Genomic DNA, 25019 nt, shown 5'->3' with positions numbered 1-25019 from the left:
GAGGGCTGGTGACACAACATTCCTATCACGTGTCTCACCAGCACACATTGTTGCTACTGTATCTATTAATAAAGGTCTGTGCCCGGCGCAGCACTGAGTGGATTATTGGCTCTTTGAAAAGCTTCTTTTTTTTTTTTTTTTTTTTTGCATTGCTCTCTGCATCCATTAGTTTCCTGGTTATGCAGGTTTTCTGTTTTAGTGAATACAATAAAGTACTTCTAGAGGTTTTCAGAGCTTTAATGATCAGGTCCCATACCACCTCAGTAGATGTGTGTGTGGGCTGTTCCAGTGTTGAGAAACCCTAAAACAATGCAGGTTTAACTCGCGTCGTCTTGAGAACAAAGAGCGGCTTCAAAGCAAGTTTTTTTTTTTTTTTTTTTTTGTCTTGTTGTGACTTTCTGTAAAACCAGACCAGCCAGGCTGCGTGAATGACGGCATAGGCTGTCTGATGCCGAGCCTGACGTGAGCCGCACTGATACCGACGCTCGGGATTGATCCTCCTGACTGTCGTGAATGCGCTGCCTATCAGGCGCAGCGTGGATGAGAGTAAAACCAACAGTGGCATTCCTGTAGCTACTGCACATCACACAAGCTTCACTGCAGGATTATATTCTGCCAGCAGGGATGGTGAAAAATAGCCTCGGGCGGCGCGTCTAGCTGGTTATCCAAACACACAAGTTCCACAAGCAGTGGGATTCCTCAGATATCTTTGTTGGCGAACTCCAAACGCAAACCTGATGCGGTCTTTATCTACAAAGTAAATCACTGTCAACGTTAAAAACATGATTAGAAAGTGTAACTATTGCAGTTTGGAGCTGCCGCCTATTTAAAGATGACCCTCCTGGTGAGGGGGTCAGGTTACAGGAGTCAGCTGTAGGACGCAGTCATGCAGACGAAAGTCCCGTTTGGCACCGCGTATTTTAATCTCCTCCCTTCAAAAGTATCCGTGGCATTAATGTGTCGCCTGTTGGTCTGAAAAACTGACGTGTCAACCGTCCTCGCTCTCAAAATACGGGTTCCTGACACCGTGGCTTTCAGATTTAAAGGAAATTGTATTGTTATTAAATGGATTTAGGGAATTGAGGAAAAATTAAGCTCTTGGTATATAGTATCTAAGAAAGATTTTTATACCACTTTCACATTTTATCACAGTACAACAACAAACTTTTACTGTTATTTTTATTGTCAGACCAATGCTAGGTGATTTGTATAATAATGAAGTGGAAGGAAAACAAATTTAGAATTTTTCAAATGCATAACCGAAAAGTTTGGTATATGTTTGCATTCAACCCTTTTGCTCTAATGCCCCTGAATTAACTAAAATTTACCCTAAACATTTACTCTATTTAATTGTCTGAACTGGAAAAAGTAAGCGAGGCAGCCAAGAAGCCCATGGTAACTCTGGAGAAGCTGTACATGTCCTTAGCTCGGGTGGAGGAACCTGTATGCCGGACGTCTGGCTTTATGGAAAAGTGGCAGGAACAAAGCTATTGCTGTAGTTGGATGTATTTGGCCGGTGCACACATTTACTCCTATGTGTAATAAAAACAGTTTTTTTTATACCTGCAACCAAATCAAAACGATGTAAAATATACGTTCATAAAAGAAAGCTGCCAGACGTCCTGTTTTCAAGCCATGCAGGGGACACGGCAGACATGTTGGAGAAGGTGCTCTGGTCGGATGAGACCAGAACGCAACTTTATGGCAGTAAAAAGGTGGCGTATAACCAGCGCTGCACATAATTCTGCAATCCCTGTAGCGATGGATCAAATGTAATCTTTGTCGCATTTTGCACTTGTCCTCTGTGTTGAAAACCACTTTTCCCAACATCTGCCCCGCAGGCTGCAGAATCAAAGAACAAGGAGCTGGAGGGAAGAATTGACGGTCTTCAGATGGACGTCAGTGACAGTCGACAGAAACAAGGAAACATGAAGGGCGAGCTGAAGAAGTTCATGGACATCCTGGATGGAAAGCTGGAGGAGCTGCACGAGTTCAGACAGGGACTCTCCAAACTCGGTGTCGATAACTGAGAAACGTTGCTGAGCTGAAAAGGGCGAGAGGTCAGGCATGAAGGATTCACTCAAAGGTCTCTTCAGGGCAGAAACTACGCGGCACCTACTCCCCCCCAAAGCGATGTCCTCTCTGAATCTAACAGCTTTGGCTTTTAATCAACACTACCTTGTGAAAAAAAAGAGTTGTTGGCAGACCTAATAAAAGGGGAAGACCAGCAAGTCCCACAGAATGGCTCCATTTAGCGTGCTGGCTTCATGAAACATCGGAGCCTCACGCTTTGAGCTCATTCATCCGTTTCTGTGGGGGGGGGGGAAGGCTTTAAAAGGCTGGTGGTGGGTTCTTAGATTCTGTCCATCTGTCTCTTTTCTGGAGGCTGTAGAACTTCTACACAAGCTGTATGAGCTTAACGTAGAAGAGGGGACTTAAAAGGGCTAAAATAAACCAGACATCATTATTAAAGTAATAACTCTGCCCCCCCCTCTCCCTTCATATTTGAAGTTTAAGTCCCTCTACAGACTGTCCCTGCTGCTGCCTCTTATGTATCTCAGGTGTGTTAGAAGACAGTTTGTATACATTTAAATTATATGCACATATAGAATAAATGGCCGTGACACAAAGTGCCTCCAGGTAAGTTTAAATCTCCCTGGAAAGGAAAACGGGCCAACCAATGACCATCACCATAATAACTTGATTATTTCCGTACAACCGTAAGACGTCCTCCTCCGCTTGAGAACAAACGGATCATCCTCTTCCAGAGCTGCTCAGAAGAAAAACACGGAGAGGGCTCTGGGGAGACTGCCGCAGGAAGTTTTTTAGTAAAGCGCCTTTTGATTACATTTGCATTTAGAAGGAAAACTCTGGATCTTTCCTATTAAAAAAAAACATCCACAATGAGAGCAACCCCTGTCCCGCCATGAGCGTAGTGTTCAAGGACCGCTGGCTGGTGTGCATTAGTGTTGACAGACCTGCACGTGTCCAAGGCTATTTATGTGCTTCCTTCGTGTTGGTTTTTGATTATGGTGGTGGTTATTTATTTATTTTTTTCCTGGAGGAGGTTATGGTGCTGCTTGACGGGTGAACAATGTGAAAGTGTACTTCACTGAAAACGTTTGGTTGGAGCAAGCCTTTTCACTAAAAGCCCTGTCGTCTTTGCTTTTAGTCTTACTGGTATGTTTATTGTTTGGTGCCTCTCTACAAACAAGTGTGTCCAGACCAGGTTATGAATCTTGATCTGTTTGTCCAGATGTAGGAAACTGTGTAATAAGGATACCAAACTGAGGATCTGAAGGTTTTCTTAATAAAGACATGTGTTGCAGCTGCTTTTGGGAAGTCCAATTTGGAGACTGTATGTTTGCAAAGTGAAATATTTACCCTGTAATCTTATTACGAGACTATTTTTCATGACTCTTTTGACCTTGTCGCAACACTGAGATATTTATCAAAGGGATTGTTTTTTTGGTTTTTTCCCTGTTCCTGTTCGTAACTCACCTGAATCGTAACATGATTCTTCCTGTTGAACCAATGCCTCTTGTGCACTTTTGTGATTCTTGTTCAATACTGTACCTACAGAACTGACAAACTGGTAAAGTCTAGTTTAATTAAAACAGAGTAAGTGTCTTTTTCTCCTGCTGCACGGGATCCAGGGTGACGAGATGGGAGCTTTTCTTAATTCCCACTCGTGTCAGTGTGTGAAGGAAAATGTTAATCGTCTACAAATTGAAGCTTTTTTTTTTTTTTCTTTCCTGGATGAGAAGAGCTGAAGAGGTGGGATAAACCCTCAGAGCCAAGTGCTGTCAAGGCTCCACCACCGCCTGTCGGCTCCTCTGTTGATTTACAGGCAGCCAGTTACATAGTGGAGATGCACATGAGTAAAAAGCAACGGATCGGTGCGTAGATCACAGCCAGCACATGCTGATTTTGGGGACTGACGCGCGAAGGGAAACACCTGAAACATCGTCGTCACGCTGCTGCTGCAGTGGATCAGAGGACGGGTTGCCTTGGCAACTCACTCACCTTTTTTTTATTGTAAATAAAACTGAACGATAAGACTTATGAAACCTTCTACAGCCATGACGCCCCTTCAGCTTTCATTTGCTCCTTCAGAGATCAGCAGGTTTCAGAGGATTTCTAACGGGTGTGTAAAAAAAAAAAAAAAAATCAATCCATACGCAGACAAAATCAATTTATGCAAGAATGTCTTCTATAGTCTATTCCTTTTTTTTTTTTTAAACAAGTCAATGAAACTTGAATGAATTATTCTCCACTTCTTTCCATTTAACAGTATGAGCAGCTGTTATTTCCAATAGAAATGAACGTCTCCAGGGTATAAAGATACAATGACGCAAAGTTGAACAACTGCATAAATCTTCAAACGTGGCACAAAAAACAGGAAGTGACTTTGATTCAACAGAACTTAATGAAGTGGAGCAACATGCCGGGCCTCACTTCCCATCTTTTGTCTCCTTGCAGACTGAAGCCGTTTCCATTCTTTTACAAATGAAAGAATCTCACAACCTCTTTTTTTTTTTTTTTTTTTACTCTTTTTAGACTTATCTTTAGAACTGCCACAGAACATTTCTTTTTGAGCTGCCTCGCATCAAAAACCCACTCCACTCCAGCGTGGAAGCGGCGTTTCTCTCCCGTCTGCCGTTGGTTGCTGCCGACTTTCTGCGAGGCGCATTGTGTGACTGGTGGTGAGTGGGCGAGTTGCTGAAACATCATTAAGACACTATGCTGCTCGGTGCGTGTGAGAGAGAGAGAGAGAGAGGCCACCACAACCAAGACTCACTGTTACCATAGTAACAGGCTGGGGAATTTCACGTTGATGCACAATCGGTTGGCTTTGTCAAAATACCTGCCGGCCGTCTCCCCCGAGGCGTCTGACCCGGCTGCTTCCCTAGAAAACACGCGCAGAGCGCCCCTCCCAAACGCAGGACGCCCGGGGAGGAGCCGGGGCGACCGCCGCCAACAGCTGCTCTTTAACTTTCACACGGCTAAGAGCAGTCACAGCTGGCGGGGGGGACCGCTCTGTGATTCATTACGGTGGGCGACGAGTCACCAGGGTTTGCCCGCGCCGGTACCCCCCGGTGGTGGATGGTGCGTAACGAGGGTGGGGGGGTCGATGGGAGCACACAGGACGGCATCCAGTGAAATCCAGTAGATTCTGAACTGAAGCAAAAACTGCAACGTTTCATGTTGGTTTCATTTTTAATAAAACAGTAGTGCATGTGTTTCCAGTGCAGCTATTTCCAGCTCATTTAACAGACATTTTTATTTACTCTGAACCCTCTAATGTTTGTCGGAAATCATTTCAAACCAAGACCTGGAAGAGAAGAAGCTCCGTCATTGATCATAAGTATTTATTTTAAAAATATATTGCGTTTCTAACTGTGTTTTTTTTATGGCATCACGAAGAAACAATCAGATTTCTTTCTAGACAAAAGTCTTATAAGTTGAGCCGTTTCGGACGAGACGGCAGCTTCTGAAGGCTGTGTGTGTGTAGACGGCAAACGGCGAGCAGCAGCTGCTCTGTTGCTGAGCAGTCGCTGCGTTCGCTCCGAGGAAATGCATTCTTTGCTACATTCATGATAACGAGTTAAGATTCAGAAATGAGAGGGGACTGGGTTTCTCCCCCTGCTGAGCGGCAGTCCCACAAAAGGCCTTCAGGCGGGCGGCTGCGTAGGTTTCCTTCACACGCTGCGCTGCGGTAACCGCCGACGACAGCATCCCCTTTGGCCACTGGCTTTGAGAAATCTCCCCACCACAAAAGGTTTCAGAGATTTAATCCTGATGCGGTCGCTTACTACTTAGTTGGAATCGGAGCTGTTTTGGATCGCTTACATCTTAGTGCTACTTTAGGAGGACCGATGGGATTAGTGTGTGACAGCTCCAACAAACTAAAGCGTCTCAGTCAGAGGAGGCGTAATCCCCGGCCTTGTCAGGAGAAGCAGCGTTTTTGGTTAAATCTGGCTACAGCGCAAGCTTCGGATTGAAGAAAAAGAGCGGGGGGGGGGGGGGGGGGTGGTGTTGGTGGGTGGTGGGTCACGTCAGGCACAGCTTCATCTCCAGCCTCGTGTTCTCAGCTGTCCCACTCTGCGTTCTGGGAGTCATCGTCACCTCCGTCCTCGTCGTCCGAATCGGCCGCCACCTTCTTCATCCTCATCATGGCGGCCTTGATGCTGCGCTCTAACTCGTTGTCTGCGCTGTTCGGGACTTCCTCTCGCGTGGGAACCACCTGCAACACAGAGAGTGACGATGTAACCCCAGACCAATTATACTCCAGATCTATGAGATAATAAGCAAGCTGGGACGCTGATTTTAAGAAGTTTCACATCATGTGTAACAATAAAAAAAATAATAAAAAAATTACTTTTTGGCTCATTTTTTAGCTAAAAGAAGCTTCAGGATAAAACTCGGGCTTTATCGTTGTATCAATGTTGTGTTAACGCAACAAATGCACAGCAGTGATTATCGAGGGAAGCATGGCTCTTATTGTGCAGGCCCACTTTTTATCATATTTTACAAGGTTGATGAAACAGAACAGAAGCAGTGTGACAAGGGAAAAAATTAATCAATAATGCTTGTTAGAAAAAATTATTTTTTTTTTATACTGAAGCAAAATTAGTTTTATAGAAATCAGATAAAATGTTTGTCTTCTAAACGAGATTTGGCTTCACCTTTACGAACAAGCCAAAAGAATATCACCATGTTATTATAGAGCGTGACACAATAACTATCCAAGACTGGTTCAGCTTTCTCATTGGCCTCTAGGCATTGAAATAATTAGACATCCTGCATTAGTTCCAATAAACACTACCTGGAGATGTTTTATGTGGGTTTTTTTTATGCAGTAAAGGACCCGTGACAACGAATGAAATTTTTCTGAGTTTTCGGGGGCGTCTCACCTTCTTCAACGTGACTCCCTGCCGGATGGCGGACATCAGATTGCTCCTCGGGTTCTCCCCTGTGCCGGTCCGAGCAGCGGGGACTTTACGGAGCGTAACCTGCCCGCGCTGCAGTGAGGCCAACACTTCGTCCATCGTTCCTGCAGTAAAGCCAAAAAGAAAAATGTAAAATGTTGTTCAGGTACGCTGCCTAAGTTAACTTTCTCTACCAATGGAGGCAGTAAGTGAGGAAAAAAAAAGCAGCACAGGCATCCCCCCCGTTTTTAAAAAGGTGAGGAACATTAAAAACAGCATCCTTTGATGACAAGTCGAAGATGCACAGCAGCAGGACTTGCAAACTGAGGTAAAAGCCATCGCCTGTCCTCATGGGAGACATTGGGAATATAGGACAGAACGCCATGTGCCAACACGCTCTCACACTCCACCAGAACTAAAACAACCGTGCCAGCAGTGGGGACATGTTGCGTCTCCTGCTCCGTGCCCACAGCAGTTTTCACGCAGCCTCCCGTGTTTATGCTTCTAAAGCAAGCTCCCTCTAAAAGTCTGAATCGTGCCGTGTGCTCTCCTCTCACCTATATTTTGTTTGAGCATGTTCTTGGCTGGAAAAGGAGGCTCCTCTTTCTCGCTGAGAGGCATCGGTGTGTCCTTGGGGGAAGATGAAGCCCGGACAGACGGAGGTGGCACGGCAGGAGGCGGCGGTGGAAGTGGGGGTGGTGGAGGAGGAGGAGGAGGAGGAGGCGGTGCAGTGGGGCAGGTGAATGTTGGCGGCGGCGGCGCAGAGAAGATCTGAACAGGGATCTCTTTAGGCTGCTGCTTTTTGGGGGTTTTACTGCGTCTGGGTGCCGGGCGGATGGACGACGGCTCGTCAGGAGAGGCTGAAGGCGAAAGGCTGATGATGGACATGGGCTGGGAGGGACAGGAGACTTCAGAGGGAGACCTCCTGGACTGAGGAGTCTTCAGGATGTACTGGCCCTGTCGCTTCTGGAAAGAAGTCAAAATTACACAGCACAGTATAATGTCAATTCACAATAGGTTAAATAAGCAACGCTAACATGGGATCCACTCTTAACTCCTTTCTGTTAACCTCGGACAATTCAAAGGAAAAGAGGTCATTCCTAATGGGTTTTAAGCACAATAATATTCATTTTGATGAGGACCATTTGAATTGCAGACTGGCAGAAGTGAAGGTGCTGAAGGCTAAGATCCCCAAATGTCAACGTTGGAATAAACTATTTCACACAAGGATGTGTAAGGTGTTGCCTTTAAACAAATCCCTTTAACTCACATGCTGTAAATGAATCAGAAGCTTACGAAGCGTCTGGGCTTCTCATATTTTTTTTAAAACAACGTAATCTAACTGTAAACAGATTAGAAAGAAACAAAGAAATAAAAATCTGCACAAATTTCTATCAATATTCACCGATTCATTGCCAATGAAAATTATTTTGTGATCCTAACTGTGATAAAAACAGAAAAAAAAATGTTTTTTTTAAAACAGCAGAGACGGCGTGGGGGCCTGACCTCTCTAAAGGATCGTAATCTGCTCAGGGTCTTCTCTCGCTCCTGATCCACCCACTGCTTCCTCCTCTGCTCCTCCTCTTTCCTCTTCTCCCGTTTCTGCAGGCAACAGAGGGAGACACTGAGAACCACTGAAGACGGGGGGGGGGGGGGGGGGGGGGGCGACCAAATCCAGTTACATGGGCAGCCAGCTACCGCTGCCTGCGTGTGAGGGTCTGTGTGGGCCGGATGGTTGCTGTGGTGACGTACCAGGTGGACCTGGTGATGCTGGTTGAAGAGCGAGGAGCTCTGCTTGGCTGCCGTCTGCTTCTGCTCCTGGGCCTCCGTGCACTGATCCTGAAGACACAGGCATAAAAAAATCGATCTGGGTACAGACAGAGATATTTAAAGGCACCCCTTGTGCTTTGAATGATAGTGAGCGCTCAAACTAACACGGCGACGTTCAAAATAATAGCAATTCAACACGACTTACAGGATCAATCCCTATTTTTTAGCTGAAATAATTCTGCTACGTGACAATTTACCAGTAGGTGTAGTAGAGTCAAATAGATGGGTCTTATTTAAGGATGAAGGCGGCAGATCTACTTGTTGGTTGTTATGTGTTCCTGCCTGAAGAGCTAAAAGCCATTGTTGGTGATCCTGCTAAACACTTTTTTGTTATACAGGGTGAAATGGTCTTTCCATCCCAACAGCAGCGAATATAATATATATTCAGAAAAGGGAGGTTAAAAAATTAGATCTCTGTGAGAACTGGAGGCCTGTAAAAACCTGTCATTCGGTCCGAATGGAAAGAACCAATCAGATGCCTTCATGTCTCGTTGGTTGTCCCGCATCCCAATCATTCTGACGCGCTCACATAACGTCAGTGTGCATGCACATTTCTGATTAACTTCTGCTTTCTGGCTGCACACTTCTAGTGTTTATGTATCTAATCCTGAAAGAAGTGACTTTTGCTGCTATCAATAACTGTAACCACAACTGTTATAACTTCGGGCAATAACTAATGTGCAACTAATCTATTTAATACACTGTGCTATAACCTGTGCAATGATCCGGAAGAACTTCTACTAATATCACCAAGTGAATATATGTCAGTACACACACACACACACACACATATATATGTGTGTGTGTGTGTGTGTGTATATAACCGGGAAGTATACGACATCATCTGCCTACTCCGACTTCTTTTGTATTCTTTTTTTATATTCTTATGTTTTTCTCATTTTCTTTTTGATCCACTGTATATAATTGATGCGCCCTTTCCTACTTCTGACTATTGACTGACTATTGAGCCCATGTGACAAGTGAATTTCTCCAATGTGAGATCAATAAAGACTATCTTATCTCATCTTATCTGGTTAGCTTAGCCGTTAGCTTCGGTGTTAGCCGTTCATTGTAGCTCCGCCGCTCTCACCATCTATTTTGAACATGGCTGAGAGTCTCAAGAAACAAACATCATACAAGTTTATGAGAAACAGAGGAAGGCCTCAGTAGACAGAAATAAGACCAGAGAGGATTTGGGAGGTTTTTTTTCCACTCGAATCCCCTGAGGAGCGGTAGAGCGGGTAAGACTTGCGCAAACGCAGGTATCCAAGAAGGGACTTGGGCGTTTCTTCCTTATACTTCCGGAAAGATCACAGTCTCTACCTTTGATAAAAGGAGAAGTTCCCGATGTTCACGTGATTAGAAGTACATTCATCAAAAAAATTGACCAGAGAGAGAAAAAAAGTCCAGAAAATTATGCTCTCCTTTTATAACCTACAAAGTTTTGAAATAGAAGCCACAACCAGGAAAAAAATAAACTTTCACAAGAATGGATCAAAGAATAGCCAAAGACTCAGCTTAGGGGTGATCAAAGTTACCTGCGAGTGCTGTAACCAGTGTGAAGCTAAACTACCAGCAAGATGCCCCAGCACAGTCATTGTTACAAGCCGCAATCCACAACCAAAATGAATTACGCTCATATTCACTTTGAGGATATGTATTTTTTTTACCCTTAAGAAAAACTTAACTGCTGTGAAAACACCATCTTTGTAAAGGGGCAAATGGCAATAAAGCAGCTGCAGCGCGGTCCACACCTTTTTGTTGCGCAGATAAGCCCTGCGAGCGCAGATGTTGCCCCTCTTGGTCTCCAGGGTCTGCAGGCGTCTTTTGAGCTGACGGATTAGCGGAGGCTCTGCCTGTTGAAACGCTGTGTGGACCATGCTATGCAGCTCCTCTGGGTCCTCACACACATCATAGTACACCACCTCCTCCTTCAGCTCTGAAACAAAAACAATAAGCTCAGTATTCTATTATCATTCATGCACGCACTTTTATTGATTTGTCCAAAGCCTTTGATACTGTGTCGACCATGTGATTTGAAATTTTCCCATATTACCTTAGTAAAAGAGCTCAGTGCATGAAATGTTTTAAATTTCTTGGTGTCCACAAGGGGGTGCCACAAGGTTTAGTCCTTGGTCCTCTCTTATTGACCATCTATATAAATGATCTGGGTCTAAATGTGTCAGATGTCACTTTGCATCTTTATGCTGATGACACAGTTATTTACCGATGGTCATCATCTCTTTATTCGGGCTGCTGATTCACTGCAGAAAGCCTTTGAAGTGACCCAGAATTCATTATTATAACTGAAGCTTGATCCCAATGCAGACAACACTAAAGTTATGCTGTTTTCCAAATCTTGTAACCCCCATGTGGAGAAACTTCTTAAGCAAATGAGGCTAATGTGTTTTTTAGTTTTGTAATAGGTTTTGTTTTTAGTTCAATGTAAAAAAAAGAAAAGGCGCTTGTAGCGCAATGTGTTTAACTGTATTGGATTACGGAGATTTTTTTTACATATTGTTTTTCTGGGTTTTCTGTAGCACTAGGGGCTAATTTTTTTTACAAAGTAGACTGACTAAGGCCTCCGTACATGTGTCGTGCTCACTACCCCTGCGCCATCAGAGCGCGCTCACCAAGATCTTTTTTATATGTATGCGTCTTCTGCGTAACTAACTGTAAAGAACTAGGACTGCAGCCATCAATTATTTTAGCAATTGATTCATTAATAATTTTTTTCCACTGACATGGCAACATGATCATTTATTAATTAAGGTCTCCATCTATCCATCTATTGTAACAATACCTGCTTGGCAAAACAGTAGACAATATAACAAAATAACAAGACTGCAACCATTATTTTAACAATTGTTTAATCTGTTTACTACTTTTTGATTAACGGATTAATAATCAAACCAGGTGAAGCTTAAACCTGAGCAGTTATGAATAGAGCATATTTACAGACAAAGAAGCGGTTTTAATCTTAAATGCAAAATGTATATATATCTTGTACAGTCCTGGCCTAATTACTGCTCTGAGTGGGTTGTTCTTTCAGCAAATTACATATTTTAGAATCTGTGGACTCCAGTTAGCGATTCGATTACTAAATTAGTAGACGATTATTTCAAAAATCGATTAATCCGATTGTTTCAGCCCTATCCACCTTATTCCAGAGCACAGACATCAGAGAAAAGGCAAAGAAACTGTAAAAAAAAAAGAGAAGTTAATCAAATGTGAAAATCAGAGGTAAAAGCACAAATGATGCCCCCATTAAAATAACTTGTCACAAAGTAAGCTGGGTTGCAGTTTTAAACGCGGATGAAAGCTGTGCTCCGCGTTGAAATTCCTCGACATTCAGAGGAGGGAGGGAGACCAGATGGACTGACAAGTTTCCTCTGTTATGATAAAAAAAAAAAACATTCCCTTTAAAAAAAAAAAACCCAAAAAACTGCAAAAAGCATTTGAAGAAGCCGATGGACGCTGAGCGCTGCAATGGTGTGAGCGCACCTCCTTTGCTCAGTAGAGGTTGGACAGCGGCCTTTCAGCACCTAGGAGAGAGGTGCAGCATTTTTCCCCTACAGGTTGTAGCAGAATGCAATGCTCCGAGTCTAACGCAGCTTTTCAGTCAGTCATCATCATTAGCCTGGAGAAATTTGATCCCTGAAACCGTATTTCCTCCTAATTCTCCCATCTGCACCGTCTTCTGACAGTGTCAAAGCATTCATTACTCAGCATTACGCATGACTGTTAACAGCAATTAAAGTCACAATAATCTGTGGTACACACCACCCTGATGGTCATTGGAGAGTGGATAAAATGTTATGAGGACTTTTATTCAAGATGGCTTATGTGTGTTTTTTATTAATTTGAAAGGTCTCATATGTATACTTAAGCATCACCAGTGCAGAGAATCTGATTTGCTTTGACAGAAACTCCAGAAGACTCAGGTGGAGGCCTCTACAACCACCTGGATCAATGACTACCAGACAAACAGACCACAGTTTGAGAGACTGAAGGACCGTGTGTCTAACCAGGTGGTCAGCTGCACAGGAGTGCCACAGGGGAGCGTACTCTCACTGCTCCTTTTTCACTCTGTACACTTCAGACTTCCAGTCTGTCATCTGCAGAAATACTCAGCTTCTTGTCCATCTCTGATACGCCTGACACCTGCAGAGTCATCTGAGTACAGGGAGCTAGAGGATCACTTTGTGGCATGATGTAGAAACAATCATCTCATCTTGAATGTGAACAAAACAAAGGAGTTGATAGTAGATTTCAGGAGAAACCGGGTTAGCTCAAACCCTATTTCCATCATGGGAGAAGAAGTGGAGGTGTTCATATGGATAACAGACTGGACTGGAGACGCAACAGTGAAGCCGTCTATAAGAAAGGACAGAGTAGACGGTACTCATTGAGGAAGCTAAGGTCCTTCAAGGGTTCAATACAAGATGTTGCATTTCTTCTATAAGCCTGTTGTTGAGAGCGTCATCTCCTCTGCCATCATCTGTTGGGGCAGCAGCATCAGAGACGATGAGCCAAAGAAGGATTTTGCATATAATCAAGAAAAGTATGGACAATCCTGAACATCCTCTTCATGACATTGTCATTGGAAAACAGTCTCTTCAGTCAAAGGCTTCTTCAGATTGGTTGTAAAACAGACCACCACAGCCATCACCATCTATAACAACTCCTTGACCAAAGGAGTTACATCAACATTTCATTTCCCTTTGGGATAAATAATGTATTTTTGAGTTTGAACTGTATTGAATGAAGTCTGTTATAGAGTAAAATTGTACATCTGAGAGGAATCCTTATTCAGTTTGGCTGCAAGTCGCCAAAATGAGTGTACGCCTGGGTCAGAGTTGCCGTGAGGACCGCACATTTTCCCTTCGAAAATTGCATGTGTGTGTGTGTGTGTGTGTGTGTGTGATATTGTAACTTAATTGTACTGCTGTTCCTCTCTTGGCCAGATATCCCTTGAAATATATATATATATATATATTTTACCTTCAATAGGATCTTCCTGGCGATAAAAAGGTTTAAATGAATAAATAAATGTAATGGAATTACCTGTTTTTTTTATATATAATGTTACAACATCATCAACAGTAAACTGCTGACACAACTTCCCCTGTGAGTATTTCATTTCCATTAATTGCTCCATAAAGTCAGTGATTTGCAACATTCATGTTGCCCCACACTTCTTTCCAACAAACAGTGAAAGGCACACTGCTATGCTTGAGTTTGGAAAATCTGGAAAGCATTAAAGGTTAAAAATACGGGTGGACACAAACACACCGTGTTAATACTGTACACACACCTTCGAGGCAAACATCCCATGTCCCTAAAGGAGCAATTAGGGAAATATTTACATGAACAGAGTGCACTATTTCCCCAGAGTGACCCCAAATCAAAGAGCTATTTCAATGTTTATGACAAATTTTAATATGTATGATATCATTTAAATTCAGGTTTCTAATACATTTCTAGATTATCTTGCAACTTTTATATAACATTCTGCAGATTTTAGTGCAAAACTAAGCACTTTTGTTTCATGACATGCTTGTTACACAAATAATGTAAAGAAAGGATGTCGAAGTTGGTATCAGACTTGGCCGTGTGCTAAAGGTCTGTTTTTCTTTGCTTTGTGGGAGCTCCAGGCCAACTTAGACCAGCTCTATGTTGAAATCTGTTCATGATTATTCATGAAATAACTCTCTAAAGTACAGTGTTTGATCTGTGATGCCTTTATTTTCAATGCAATGCCTTTATTTAGATCCAGTTGAAAGTTAAGCCTAAGAAGATCTAAAGCACAAAAAGGTGAAGTTACTCTCCCTATTTTCTAATGAAGTGTGTTGATAAAGGCAAATCAAAAATAAATTGCATCATGGAAATATAAATTAATATAAATATATATTTTATATGATTTTTATCTAAATAATGTCATAAGGAATAAAGTTTGTAAATGCAAAGATTTTTCCATATCTCTTATTTCTACCCTACTCTTGTCCAGACTTGGAAAATGACAACAACTGCGAGACGCCATGTGAAGGTCGCGAGATGATCTTAATTATTGACTTTAAAGTGTCAGAGATGTACCTGTTTCAATACAGACAATGTATGTCTTTAATCCTGAAAAATTTTACAACTAGAAAGATCAAAAGTTTTTTTCTAGTCACTAGGTGAAATTAATCTTAAGTCTTTAGGAGTTTTTTTTGTGGAAATGTACTCCTCTATGGCCGGTAATATATGTTTTTTCATCAAAAATGGCCAGAATACAACTTTTGGGGGGATTTTACGAGAACAAAATTCATAATATTCATAACATAAAGTTGTCTAAGTCTAATATTTGGTGTACAAGGATAAAGAACATTATGAGAATAAACACAGGGGGAAGACAACACTTTTTTGTAAGCGCTCCCATAAAATGACTACTTTATTCTATGACTTTATTCTCGTAATTTCCATAAAGAAAATTAAAATAAAATCACTGGTCTTTTGTGGGTCCCAGGCTGATAAGTTTGGGAACCCCTAATTTAGAGATGCCTCGGTAAACCTACAGGCAACTGTTTTTGTTTTAATGGAAGTACTTTTTTTGTACAGATTGTTGGATTTTTGTTCCTTACAATCGTCTCCCTGGACCCAGACCACAGAGCAGCTGTTGAGCGATCACACACCTTTAATCTGTCGGCGCAGGGTGTCTATCTGAGCCACCAGCAGCTGCTCCTCATTCTTCAGGATCTCAAACTTGGCGTCGTACAGTTCTAGCTGGGTTTCATAGAACTGCAGTTCAAGCTGGTCCACCGTGTCGTGTTTCAGACCGTCTTCAAACGCAGAGCCCCGATCCGTTTGCCGGCTCTGGACTCCTCCCGACAAGCTCTCCAGCTGTAAAGAAAAAAAAAAACACCCGTGATAAGTCAGCTCCCAAAAAGTGGGCCATGTTTGAAGTTTTTGATGTACAACCTGTTAAAACCAGATGCATCCTAAAAACACTCCATGTTCCCTTCTTTTTATCTGACATAAAAATGTGTGATGTAAAAACCTCTCAAGGCCGGCTTATTTTAGGCAACATTTTAACGAAGGGGGGCTGCAATCAACGGCTACCTGCAGCGTTACGACAGGCAAAGCTGCTTGACGTCTTTAGTATTAGCAGAAACTTTACATTCAGACCCATGTCCCTAAATGCTCTGTGTCACAAATAACACTGTGAGAGATCCAGAAGCGGTCCAAAGCCTTTGCCAGGTAAAACTCATTTTCTCCTCCTCCGTTTAGACTGAGCCACGACAAACTGTAATCAGCAGTCTAACATTCAGGGCATCGACTCAAGAGTTTAACAGAAGCACAGATGGAAGAGACTTCTGTCTCATGCGTTCTGCTAAAACCTTTGATGGAGAGTTGGAGATTTTCTCCCATTCTTGTCTGTCGACCATCTTTAGAGATAGGATCAGATGTGACAAAAAAAATAAAAAATCCTCTGGAGAGATCCAAAATGGTTCAAACAAATGTCAGGTTTGGTAGTTAGACAAGTCATAAAAGACCGTCCCTGCAAGGCTGGTTGGCTGGCTAAATGGACGGATGGATGGACGCTACTTCTGGGCAAAGAAATAAAGTGCAGAAATACTGATATTTTTCTATATTCTAATATCTATGTCTATACAGGAGCTAGGAGTGCATCCTCTAACCCACAGATGTCAAACTCAAGGCCCGCGGCCCGAATCCGGCCCGTCAAGGTAAATTATCCGGCCCTCAAGAGCCAAAAAAAAAGGCACTTCATGTTATAACGTAGAGGCATATATCCTTTTAAAGTGTATAAAGTGGCTGAAACTGTGCCTCCTGTAAGTGTAACTCACACCAATATCAACTTTTTTTGCAGATAAACTGTATAAACTGGGCCTAAGGTGCTACTTTTATGTTACTGTGCATTTTTTATACTTCTATGTGAACTGGAATGAAATTATGAAATGAAAAGTATCGTCTATACACGTACAACCGGCCCTTTTAATGATTTCATGACGCCAAAGTGGCCCTAGATAGAAATTAGTTTGACACCCCTGCTCTAACCGGTGGGTTGCCGGTTTGAACCCCTGTATGTGTAGCTTTAGCTAGACTGTAGCTCAGCATGTGTGAATGACTGAATATAGTGTGAATCGCTTTGGGGACCTCAGGACTTGATAAAATGCTACACACCATTTTTAACAACAAAACCAAAAAAAAATACATAAACTTCATAATTTTCAATGCTCGGATCAACGTCTCTCACCTTTTTGCTAAATCTGGCCATGAGGAAGTTCTGGAGGGGTGAGGGGACGACGCTTCTCGTTCTAAATTTTATTCAACTAAACGTGAATTATATCTGCCTCGAGCACCGAACACCAGAACGTGGAAATTGCAGAAAGACGTCTTGAATTTTCCGACCCCGGCGTCGTGGCCGCGCACAAGAACACGTCAGATGTAAAACGTGTCACGCTGTGAAATCTGCAGGCACGCCGGCTCATTCATCAGAGTTCTGTGCCACCGGCAGCAAGAACCCTGCATAGGTGCAGCTCACTGATCTCATTAGAGACACTCGCACACAGCCGACTGTGCAAAGACTCCCGCTGGTTTCAGAGAAGTAACCGCTCCCAGCATCCTCAAGCCCGACTCTAACCAGCGTAATCAGATGAATAATGCAGGTGAAGATGCTGAAAGTATTCTCCTGTTTCCCATTCCCAAAAAAAAAAAGAAAGAGAAAAGAGAAAAGAGCAGCTCAGATGCACAGCATGGCAGCTGCAAATAATCTGCTGTAGTTTTTCCCTCTATATTGCGTGCAGCCACAGAACACGTAGGCAGAACGTTGTGAATATGTGGAACACACCCAGACATACTCACTTATTCATGCATGCAGGTGTTTTTTTAGGGGGGGGGGTTGCTTCAGTTCTCAGAGAGAGCTTTATAAATAGATCAAATAACCTCTGCAGCCAGAGATTCACACAGTCACACTGGAATACCAAGAAAAAAAAAAAAAAAAGAAAGCAGTCCCTGTAAATTGCCTGAGATTTCCAGCCAATACTAGAGCAGCTTTTGCCTTGGTATGACAATAATAATTAAAAAAAAGCATGATTTCTAAAAGCTCTCATCTATTATCGACACCAAGAATTAAATGTAGATTGTTGACCCCGACTACAGACGTACCCTCTCTTTGATGGTATCTTTCTTGCGGCTGAGGCACATCTCTGCGGCTCGCATGTGCTGCAGGGTTTCTTTAGCTAAAAGGAAGCGCAGCTTCTCCAGTCGGGGAGCTGCAGACGCCCAGGCGGCCGGTCCAAAGCGCTTCTTGTCCTCCTCCATTTGTTTCACCATGCCTGGACGTGGACGCAAGGATCTGTCAAATTTGCGGCGGCTCAAAACAAACTTATCAGACATTGTACGGTCGCTTGAAACACACAGCGGTAAGCTTAAAAGAAAAAAAAAAAATGATTTTTTTACCAGGAAAACTGAAAATGCACTGCTCGAACAAAATGTAAGGAACACTTTGAAAATAAAAGAAATCTTAATTAGAAAAGTTGCTTTTTTTCCCGGTTTGCTCCAGCAGTGCAGTATAGACAATTTTTTAATTATCTCATAAAGTGCAATAGTTTACAAATCTTAGTATTTTTGACATCATTTCTTTATACACATTTTTACTTTCTATTTTTTAGGGCAAGTTTTGCTTCAATTCTGCTAATCTTATCTACAAAATCTTATGTTTCTGCACGTTCCCTGAGTCGTTGCAACTAAATCTGGTCCAGACATCTATGTGATGAAGCAACTCTAAATGATAACAAAGATAAGCCTAAATCTAAGTCTAAAAAAAATTGTCTTTTTAAATCAATCATACTGGATATCCATACTGATATGGAATAGGTGATGTGTTAGGAACAATAGGATGCCAAATTCATTTGCTGAAAATGATTTAAGTCCACGTAGGACTTAAATCTGAAGTCACTGAGAAAGGGAAACTGAAAGGCAGATGCTGCAGGCCGCTCCAGAATATCTCTGCAGCAACTCAGAACGGTCCTCAGTAGTTTCTCTGGCTCCGTTGTGCTTGTATGCCTGCCTGCTAGTGATGGGTCGATGAGGCGTCATGAAACGTTTCGGCACATTGCAACTCTGTGCCGATACTGTGCCGATACTGTGTCACTGAATACTGACACCTGCTGGACCTTAAAAATCACTACAGGCAACCTGGTTGACAGAGTTAACTGACACTGATTTGATGACCAAGTATACACAATACAATTTAAATCATTGTATGTTGCATTGTATTATTTAATATTTTCATTTGAATTAAACATATATTTGATTTTTTTTAGATACAGTCAATAAATAATGTGAAGGAGGATGCTTGTGGACTGGCTTTTTTTATTTTTTTTTACAAATGGTTGATCGGGCGCTGTGTTTAGTTACCTGACTGATATCATCTGTTCTGAAATCGGACATGCTGAGTATGACAAAGGGAGGAAAAACTACTCAGAGTAGCAACTTTCTACTCAGTGTAGATCAGCCGTTTTTTTTCTGAAACGACGCTCAGAAGTAGAACAAAGACGCACAGCGCAACCCGCCCAACCAAAAAAGCGTTGCAGAACCCATCCATCAGTGGTGCGCTCCGATCAGCACCTGGCGCTCACAGAGCGAGACTGTGGTACAACACCATCACACCAGAGTTGCAAAATAGTTAAAAATTAACCATTATTAACCGTTATTTTGTTTACAGTTCAGCTTGGATTTTCTTTACTGCGCAGCATAGCTCTGCTGTGGGCGAATGCACACGGGTGCAGCTTAGAGGGAACAGAAACAGTTTGGCGCGTCAGTCAGTTCGAAACAGGTGCTGTATTGGCCACGTGACCGAAACAGTTCCTGTATCGGTCACGTGACTTTTCCGTAGCAATACACACATCGACACGGGTTTCGCTCTATGAGACCGACACATGCGCCGACGCATCGGTGTTGCCGGACCCATCACTACTGCCTGCCAACTCTGCTGTTTTCTGGCAAAAGCCAGCTGAGCTCCAGGGTGCCGGGCAGCCAGCACAGGACGCACTAGAGGACATCGGGCCCTCAGGCCGCCCTCATCAAGTCTGGTGCTAATGGTTTGGTCAGAGACATTCAGACCAGCGGCCTGGAGGTCACTCTGTGGGGTTTTGGCAGAACTCATCCTTTTTTAAGAGCAGCGTTCTCGTATCAGAAACGTGTTTTCTCTCAGCTCAGAGGTCAGATGCCCAACGGAGCTCCTTTTTAACATGATTTTACTTGATAACTCAAATGAGCTTTAATGTGGGCTGAGAATCTTCAGATGAGATCATTCACCTGTGATTTGATCACAGTTCTGTGGAAGCAACTGAAAACAGGTCCGTAACGCCGCATGTAGGGTGAAAGCTGGAAAAGAAGCTTTTGAAGTCACCTTTTCCCGTTTCAAGCACTGAGCTGTATAATACACTGGAGTGCTGATTTTAACACTATCAACTACTAGGAAATTAGGTGCTGAAATATTTTACATGTTATTCATATTAAATATATATATATATATATATGTATATATAAGTATGTGTTTATGTAGATATGTAGATATATGTATACATATATGTAAATATATGTTTTTGTATATTGTTATTTATATATTTATAAATGTTATATATTTATAAATGATATATATATATATATAATTTTTTATTTTTTTTCTAAATAGATAAAATGCAAAATATTTCAGCACATGACTTTTTAAGTACTTGATAGTTTTAAAACATAACATAAAAGTATATGGCATTTGACATTTTAAAAGTTTTAACCCCCCCCACCACCGAACATTAGAAAATCCTCATTCGATGCTGTAGCGTACATATTCCCTAGTTACTGGGGGGAAATAGGGAGTACCAATATGGCGGCTGGTGGCTTCAAAGCGGCTCGTTCTAACAGCCGCGATTAGCACTCCAGTGTATTATACAGCTCAGTGGTTTCAAGTTGTTCAATTCTGCTCATCGTAGTTTGTTTTTAAAGTGTCTTTCAATTTAACCTGCCACCTCACCACGCACCTGGAATGGCTACAAAGGAAACTTAAAAGTAAAGATTTTTAGCCCGACCACCAGGGACGTCACGGCCTTGGGCTTTTAATGTTGGTATTTCTTTTAAATCTGGACATTCTTTTAAAGACAACGTACGGTAGACTTTTCAATTTACTTCATAGCTGTAGTCTTTTTTATTTTATTTTAACAACTTATGGTTTTGTCGTTCAGAAAAGAAAACCCTAAAATAAAAATCGGTTTAGCTGTAGTTCGTGACCAATCATGCTACAGAAATGACACTATCTGTACAAACAACAAAAAATCCAACATCTTATACCAGCCAGGGCCTTTGAAGTCTGTGCAAAATAGGTGACAGTGATGTCCTGGATGGAGGCGACAGCATCCTCCGCCTTCACTCTCCACTCCTCCGCCTCCGCCTCCAGGGCTGCAATTCTCTTGGGACCCAAGTCCTCAAACTCCAAAGTCTTCTGCAGAGACACACAGAAGGAAAACAAGGTGGGACAGTTTACAGTTTACGCTCAGAACAGCGGCGCGGAGGTCTGGCAAACTCTCAGGTTCTGCATAGGTTTGATGTTCGTTTAAAGGGCCCGTAGCCGAAGAAAGAAAACTTCCAGTAATTTCTCTTCGAAAGAAACGTAACCGCATCCATGGATCCAAAATAACGTGTGTAAGGCTGTAAGTCTGATGGAAAGTAAGGAGAGTGGTTCAGCTTTCTCTTAATATGGCGATCAGCAGCAGCCACCAATATAGACAAGAACGGGAGAAGAGTTAATTGATCACTAAGTGAAAAATGTTTTTTTCGTGATGAAGCTACGCACTTACCAGAATCTCCATCTTGTAAAGGCAGGCCAGTTCTCTCATGTCCCTGAAAGGCTGCAGCAGGTACTGGAAGAAGGTGGTGGCAACAGTGACCAGGTCCTGATAGGCCTCGTCTTCCTGCTCATAGATGCCCAGCAGTGCCACCATCCCGTTAGTAGTGCTGTGACTCTGCAGCCACTGGAAGAAAAAAAAAAAAAAAAAAAAAAGTCAATGAAATGGAGCGAGTGAAATCTACATGTGAACAAATGTTTGCTCAGGACAGCGGCTTTAATGAAGGCCGACACCTTACAAAGCGCAGACAGACGGGCTGAAGCCTGGCAGCGTCTGACTGAGATGTTGAAACTTTTTAAAGGCAATATTCTAAAAAAGTTTTCTGTAAAAAATGTTTATAAAACAGCAATAATTCAGTTTTTCTGGTAAAAATTTGCACAAAAAAAAAATTATAAACAAAAAGCTCAGGAATTTTTTTGTTGTTGTTAGAAATGACATAATGGTCAGTATAATTAGGCTTTTCAGACAAGAAATTAAAGTTATTTAAGATCAAAGCGGAAAACTGATTTTTACAAAACGATGTCAAATACTTCATAAAAGATAAAAGGTTAAAAAAAATAAAATCAAATCCAGCCCCAAATTCTCAGCAGGACTGAGATCTGCGCTTTTGAACGTACACCTGGTCGCCTTTGAACCACTCCTCTGCACCTTTTGCTTTATGCGGGTTTTTTTTTTATATCGGAAAAGAAATCCATGTTTCTGAGCAATCTGCAGAGGAAGAGAAGCATCCTCGCAGCATGATGCTGCCACCACCGTGCTTCGTGCTGGAGATGCTGTGCTCCTGGTGATGTGGCATTTCCACCAAACGTAGCATGTAACACACACACACACACACACACACACACACACACACACACACACAGGGACCGTGGGGAGGAATACCTTAGCCTATACATTTTGAATGAACTGACATCCATTTGTTAAAGACCCCCTTTTCAGGAGAACATGTTTTAAAAACTCTGGTGGAACATGTCAAATTATAATGACCACGACTTTGTTCCCAAAAACACTAGAAAAGATGCAACATCCAAGTGTTTTGTTTTTTTTGATCAAGGTGTGATAAAAACACCTTGACCCAGAAACGTGCTTTTTTTTTTTTTTTTAAAAACAGGCCGACTGATGTATGAATTTCACACTACATTGTGAGCTGTTACTATGACTACGTACAAACGGATGCTTTTCATCCAGTCTCTGAAAGCGTTTCTGTCAAACCCGTCATCACCTGATCCCTCATCGCCTGGTGAACCCGCGCAGGCGACGTCGACGGTGTCAGCTACAGGCTCATTTTCATACAAACGTCAGAGGCAAGAGACAAAAAAAAAGAGGGTGGGGGGAGAAACCTGTGCGTCAATTCCTCCCTGCAGCAACAAGGAGTGACAGCTGCTTCATGCTCATCCTGCTCTAAGAGCTCTCCTCCACCACCAGCCACTGTGTGGCGCTCTTCAGACAGGCTGCTGTTTTCCTCTCCAGGAGGCACAGTGAGGTAAATGTGTGAAGCAATCCTGTGTTTTGGGATTCAAATACTTAATTTAAAAGGGAAGGCGATGTGCGAGAACACATATCAACAAAATAAAATCTAATTTTTGCTTTCCCCCCCCCCCTCCACAAATGAAAAGGCCTTTCTGAGGTGTGTAGAAAAGTTGAAGCAGAAAACAAAAACAACAAGCAGTGAGCAAACATTTCTAATGTGAATCATCAATAATCAGGACAGGCCCAATATTAGCAGGCACTGGGGGGGAAAAGGGGGGGGGGGCAGTTTTATTGCCTCTTTATGCCTTAATCTAGTTTCTTTTGACTTCTTTTGTGTGTCGTTTTCAAAAGCAGGTGTACATTTCATGACAGCTGCCTCAAAGAAAGATATTTACATAAAAAAACAAGTTATCCAACACGTCTGAAGCTCATTTAAGACAACTGATGAGTCACAGGAAGGGATAGAAACCACCAGAATGTAATCCTTTAGATTTGGGTTTTGGCCCCCGAAGCCTTGCAAGAGAAGATGCGAGGAAAAGGGCTTAGTAGGCTGTGAGATGTTTAAAGGAATTGGAATGATTTGAATGCAGGACAGACAATAAATAACCTGAGAGATTATTTGCAGGTAAAGCGACGTGAGAGTCGGAGAAATGACGGGAAATGCTGACAAACAAAAAAAAATAAAAAAAAAATAAATAAAAGAGGAGATTCCCATGGGATATTTGGAATTTTCCATCTTACTGTGATGGAAAAATCAATGGATTCTCACCGGGCGTGTCTCTTCCAGGCAGAAAGAAACCAGCTGATTAGGGTTACCTAAAATCATTAATGAAATCTGCAGCCATGGGCCCCCCTCCCCTCACCTCCTTCAGGTGACCCTTGGCCCTGGACATCTCCTCCTGCATGGTCTTCTTTCTGAACTCCTGCAGGTTCTCGAAGTACTCGTCGACGTCCCTCTCGTCCTGGGCGAACAGCGTCTCCAGGACGATCTTCCGGCCGCAGAGGTCGATGGCCGCGCTGAAGTATTTCTCCAGCCCCCGGCACGGCGCGTCAAAGTCCCGCTGCTCGTCGCCCTCTGGACCCGACTTCCGGTTCAGCAGCAGCACATCCCAAATGTTGCTCTCCTCGAAGTCGGACAGGTCCGGGAAGCATCCCCCCAGGACGTCCGCCACGCACGCGAGCTGCTGGTGGACGTGTCTCAGGTCGTCCACGGAGAAGAGTCCTGCCCAGCTCATCTGGGGGTCGCCGCTGCTGCCGCCGCCGCCGTCGGGGGCCACCTCCGCCTTGCGTCTCTGCCGCTGCAGCGTCCGGTTGTGGCACGTCACTGCGAACTTCGACTCGATGACGTTCCACTGAACGATGAAGCCCAGCTTGAAGGGCTCGTGCTCCTCGAATATGTTGCTTTTGACGGCCACCCAGCCCTCCAGGCTGTCCAGCCGCTCGAACTCTACGCTGTCCATGTTGAACGCGGAGCTTTCACTTCGGCCCCGGCGACGCTGCTGCCTCTGTTTACACCGTCCGCCATCTGTGTGACGGCTGCTGCCTTCAGGGACGCCGTACATCCTTGGAAATGTTACAGATGTGTCTAAAACAAACAACAACAACAACAAAAACAAAGACCCTTTATTCTATCAGTTTACCGTCATATTTAATGAAAATATCTTTTTAACCACCAAAAAAAAAAAAAGAAGAAGAAGAAGAAAGAAAATAGAAGCGGGGAAAGTACAGAAATCTTGTGTCATGAACTAACTTGTCGTAACACTTATTATAGTTGAACTGGCATGGAACCCAAAGAACGGTTTTAAAATAAATTTCTAAAACCGGACAGTGCTTAATCTAGACGCCATTAACACGAAGCAGCTCATAATCCAGATCGGAGTCA

At 42.9% G+C, this 25019-nt stretch overlaps 2 protein-coding genes across 3 annotated transcripts in view; one reads left to right on the top strand and one right to left on the bottom strand.

Annotated features, from left to right (window-relative positions):
- homer2 (homer scaffold protein 2) overlaps nt 1-3617 on the top strand; it is a 35278-nt gene extending 31661 nt beyond the window's left edge. For both annotated transcript variants that reach the window (XM_012856453.3, XM_012856452.3), the window contains exon 9: nt 1842-3617. In XM_012856453.3, coding sequence (XP_012711907.1) covers nt 1842-2030 — 189 coding nt within the window. In that variant the 3' untranslated portion in view covers nt 2031-3617. The remainder of the gene's footprint in view (nt 1-1841) is intronic.
- Nucleotides 3618-5201: 1584 nt separating this feature from the next.
- Nucleotides 5202-24714, bottom strand: LOC105920815 (WASP homolog associated with actin, golgi membranes and microtubules). The gene is made up of 11 exons (XM_012856455.3): nt 24001-24714; nt 21620-21793; nt 21114-21264; nt 17931-18100; nt 15437-15644; nt 10517-10701; nt 8685-8771; nt 8439-8534; nt 7490-7898; nt 6918-7057; nt 5202-6247 (listed from the first exon to the last, which is right to left on the bottom strand). The coding sequence occupies exons 1-11, from the start codon at nt 24697-24699 to the stop codon at nt 6092-6094; spliced, it is 2475 nt and encodes an 824-aa protein (XP_012711909.2). The 5' UTR covers nt 24700-24714; the 3' UTR covers nt 5202-6091.
- Between the last annotated feature and the right edge of the window lie 305 nt (nt 24715-25019).

This window comes from Fundulus heteroclitus, chromosome 4 (genome assembly GCF_011125445.2).
Source record: "Fundulus heteroclitus isolate FHET01 chromosome 4, MU-UCD_Fhet_4.1, whole genome shotgun sequence".
In the NCBI taxonomy this organism is placed as follows: domain Eukaryota; kingdom Metazoa; phylum Chordata; class Actinopteri; order Cyprinodontiformes; family Fundulidae; genus Fundulus; species Fundulus heteroclitus.
The sequence above is the reverse complement of the archived record's forward strand: the minus strand, read 5'-3'. Positions and strand labels throughout refer to the sequence as shown.

Coding starts and splice junctions, on each gene's coding strand:
- LOC105920815 (XM_012856455.3), bottom strand. CDS start 24,699: ATGTACGGCGTCCCTGAAGGCAGCAGCCGTCACACAGATGGCGGACGG. Junction 8,535..8,684: donor AGCATCACCAGGTCCACCTG/GTACGTCACCAC, acceptor TGTTGCCTGCAG/AAACGGGAGAAGAGGAAAGA. Junction 6,248..6,917: donor AGGGAGTCACGTTGAAGAAG/GTGAGACGCCCC, acceptor TCTGTGTTGCAG/GTGGTTCCCACGCGAGAGGA.